This window comes from Zea mays, chromosome 8, assembly GCF_902167145.1.
Source record: "Zea mays cultivar B73 chromosome 8, Zm-B73-REFERENCE-NAM-5.0, whole genome shotgun sequence".
In the NCBI taxonomy this organism is placed as follows: Eukaryota; Viridiplantae; Streptophyta; class Magnoliopsida; order Poales; family Poaceae; genus Zea; species Zea mays.
The window spans coordinates 151,989,042-151,992,574 of record NC_050103.1 but is presented as its reverse complement, the minus strand read 5'-3'; the positions used below and the strand labels follow the sequence as shown (position 1 = coordinate 151,992,574).

The window sequence follows — 3,533 nt, the reverse complement described above, 5'->3', positions numbered from 1 at the left end:
ATTTACTATTTCAGCGGTGTAACTGTTATATACAGACCCTAAATCATACTCCCTCATCGTCTGCGCCGGAGCCGGGGCCGAGTAGCGGTATGGCACGCCACTACGCCGTACGCCTCGGGGTGATTAGTAAACCCAACCCACGCAGCGGGAGTGAATGCGGCTGGAGGAAGGGGGCCGGTTAACCGGCACAACTTAATTACGGTTCTTGCCAGAGCCGGACCTGGTTAAACTAGCGCGCGCGGCCTGTCTGTCACCACCGCGGAATCGAGCGTGGGTCGCAACCGAGCCTGTCGGGTCGGGGATTCCTATAAGAAAGACGGGTGGACACTGGACACTACTCGCCTTGTCCACTCCACTCCCCCCAAAAAACCTCGCCAAACCCCCAGAAACTCCCATCCCATCACCTCCATCCTCCGCACCACTCCTCCCCCTCCACCTCACGTCGCCACCGCACCGCCGCCGTTTCCCAGCTCTGCTCTCACAGGGTCTCCTCCTCGGCTTTCTCCACGCCACGCCACGCCACACCGCCGCTGCCACCTCCCTTCCTTCGTCTCCGGCCTTGTTCTTCGAGCCTTTTTCTTTATTATCGTCGGTGCTCCTGCTCCAGGACCTTCCGAAGCTAGCTCCCCGCTCCCTCTCGCCGAGGAGCCCGGAGTGTCGCTCACGGAGCTCGAAAACCGTTATAGCTACAGCGTCCCCGTCGGGGCCGCGGCAGCAGCGCCTGCGTCCGTAGTACTACGAACTCGGCAGGGGACAACAGGACGGGCGCGCGGCCTGACTGCTGCTGCCTCTCTCTGCTTTCAGCTACTCGTAGCTGCTGCTGCATTTCCGCTGCTCTTTTTAAAGAGCCCGTCGTCTTTACTGCGGCCATTCCCTCCTCCCCCTTTCTTCCTCCGATCCCCTGCGCCCCGGTCTGCCTTCCTGCTCGCATCGCCTCGCCTCCCTCCCTTCCCGACCCTTTCTTTGCTCTTTATTCCCCTGCCGATCCGCAGTGCAGGAGCCAGGCAGGAGGGAAATCCACCCGGCCGTCCGTTCCGATCGCGCGCCCCCCCTGCAGCTTCTTTTCCTGCTGGGGTCAGGGTAGCAGCCTGCATGCAGGGCCTGGTTTGGTTGGGGTTCTCGTGTCATCTCAACGCCAGGGAGGTACTTGCTCGTCTGTCTCTCCTTGCCTGTGCGCTTCGGTTATTAGCTAGCTAGCTTGGGTCTAGTCTAGTGTAACTCCCGGCCGCCATCTTTGCTGTACTTCGTTCGTGCCATGTCGCGCTCGCGCACGGTGCGGATCTTCTGGGACGATCCTGACCTGACCGATTCCTCCGGCGACGACGAGGGCTGCGGAGCCCGGAGGGTCGGCAGAATGGTGAGGGAGCTGGCACCAGCACCAGCACCAGCACCGGCGGCTCTTCCCGTGCCGGATCAGTGCAACCCCGGGGACGGCGACCGCGGGAGGAAGGCCGGCGTCGCTGGTCCCGGCGTGTGCAGCGGGGCGCGGAGACGGCTGGCCAAGGGCGCCGGTGGCGCGGCGAGCACCAAGTTCCGCGGCGTGCGGAGGCGGCCGTGGGGCAAGTTCGCGGCGGAGATCCGCGACCCGTGGCGCGGCGTGCGCGTCTGGCTCGGCACCTTCGACACCGCGGAGGAGGCCGCACGCGTCTACGACGCCGCCGCCGTCCAGCTCCGCGGGGCCAACGCCACCACCAACTTCTCCGCGTCCGCCGCCACTAACTGCGGCTCCGGCTCCGGGGCCGGGGCCGGGCAGGACCCGGCGACGACACCGGCGGCGGGCTACGAGTCCGGCGCGGAGTCGTCGCCGACGTCCGTGCTCCGCAAGGTCCCCTCCCTGTCCTCCCTCGCCGAGGACGACTCGGACGCGCCGGCCGCCCAGCGCCGCAGCCTGGCCGTCCTCGAGGAGGAGGAGCTGGGCGAGTTCGTGCCGTTCGAGGACGCGCCCGTCTACGCCACCAGCGGCTTCTGGGACTTCGAGCCCGACGCGGGGTTCCTCTACGCCGAGCCGTCGTCGCCGGAGGCGTCGTGGAATGCCGCCGCCGCCGTCGCCGAGCCCGCCTCGTCTGACGACGCGCCCAGCTGGGCCGCGTCGCCGGTGCAGGAGAACGACTACTTCCAGGACCTGCGCGACCTCTTCCCGCTAAACCGGCTTCCCGCGATTTTCTGAAAACAGGCGGACGGTGAACGCCGGAACCGGGAACGGCGCCGTTGGTCCGTCGTCGAGAGTGTGTTGTGTCTCGTGCCTACGTGCACTGTGTACTTGTACGCCTTTCCCACGCTGTTCGTGTTACTATCTTCGAGTCGATGAGAAATGTAATATGCTGCCGAATGCCGATGAGCACGTAGAGTTTTGATGTGCGCTGGAGTCTACGAACTAGTGTATCGATACGTGAATGGCTTTTTTTTTAGCACAGTCTACAATTGATGCTGGTGTACTTGTACCGTCCCACGTGGTATACCACTCTGCTCCTCTACTACTAGTACACTACAGGCACGACGGCCTTGATTTGGCAACGAGCATGGGCGCATTCCCAATTCCCATTGCTGGGGGCTCCTGGGGCTGCACGGCGGCGTGGTCCGAACTCTGAGACGCGGGCGGGCCGTGCTGGTGCTTGAAATGGAGAGGCCATGATGCGGTTGTGCGGAAAGTCTGCTGTGCTGGTTTTGGTGGGCGGGGCTGGGTCCGCCGCCGTGCCCGCGCGCCATGAGTGACTCGATCGTCCGCCGGATCCGACGGCGGCGTACACGCGCGCGGGCGGGACCTTGCGTTGCGTCGTCCACCGGTTGGGTACATGTACATTGACCTCACCTCACCGACCGACGGCGCTCCCTCGTGATAACGCGAGAAGGTGCGTTCGTTTCCTTGTCTTGTGTTGGCGAGCATGTATGCACGGCGTTGGGACCGAGTGGGACACGGCCGCAGACCCGTACGTGCGTGCGCGCGCGCGCGCGTGAATCTTGTGATTCCGGCAGTGGAGTAAGCTACTAAGCTAGCGTGAATCCCGTACGTACGTACCGCTCGGTGAGCGAGCGAGACACGCCGAGTGAGTGAATGCGCGCGGGCGGGGCGCAGCGCAGCGGCCGCGGTGGTCCTGTCCTGCACTCCTGCTGCTGTGCTGTTGGCTCCTCCTGCTGAGGCGGCCGTCCTCTCATCTCATTCTCAAGCAGGCCCACGACCACGTAGCGACCCGGAACGGGAACACGTACGCCGGGTGACTAGCGACCACATGGGGTGGGAAGAGAACGTAATAAAAAGATAATCGCAGGGCTACGAGACCAAGGTACGTGGCGCGCGCGGAGGGAGGACAGTGATGTCACGGTCCTTCACTACCGAATCACGAGCGTAAAAATATTTGGTGTATATTTTGACACAAAATTAGTTTTACTGCCGCGTCAATTCTTGGGCATCAATAGCATTGTAATGTTCATCGCCACTATCTACAGATTACATTCCATTTTCTACGACATCTCTAATGCTAAGGTCGAGAGAAAAAAAGTAACTATACATTTCATGGCTCCACCATAAATAGTCC

At 62.6% G+C, this 3,533-nt stretch overlaps 1 protein-coding gene across 1 annotated transcript; it reads left to right on the top strand.

The window, feature by feature from the left end:
* The first annotated feature begins 352 nt into the window (after window positions 1-352).
* Window positions 353-2,327, top strand: LOC100193610 (uncharacterized). The gene has a single exon (NM_001138712.1). It carries the CDS (start codon window positions 1,256-1,258, stop codon window positions 2,165-2,167), a length of 912 nt encoding a protein of 303 aa, NP_001132184.1. The 5' UTR covers window positions 353-1,255; the 3' UTR covers window positions 2,168-2,327.
* Window positions 2,328-3,533: the final 1,206 nt, after the last annotated feature.

Bases quoted from the DNA above. Each gene is read 5' to 3' on its own strand.
- LOC100193610 (NM_001138712.1), top strand. From the start codon at position 1,256: ATGTCGCGCTCGCGCACGGTGCGGATCTTCTGGGACGATCCTGACCTG.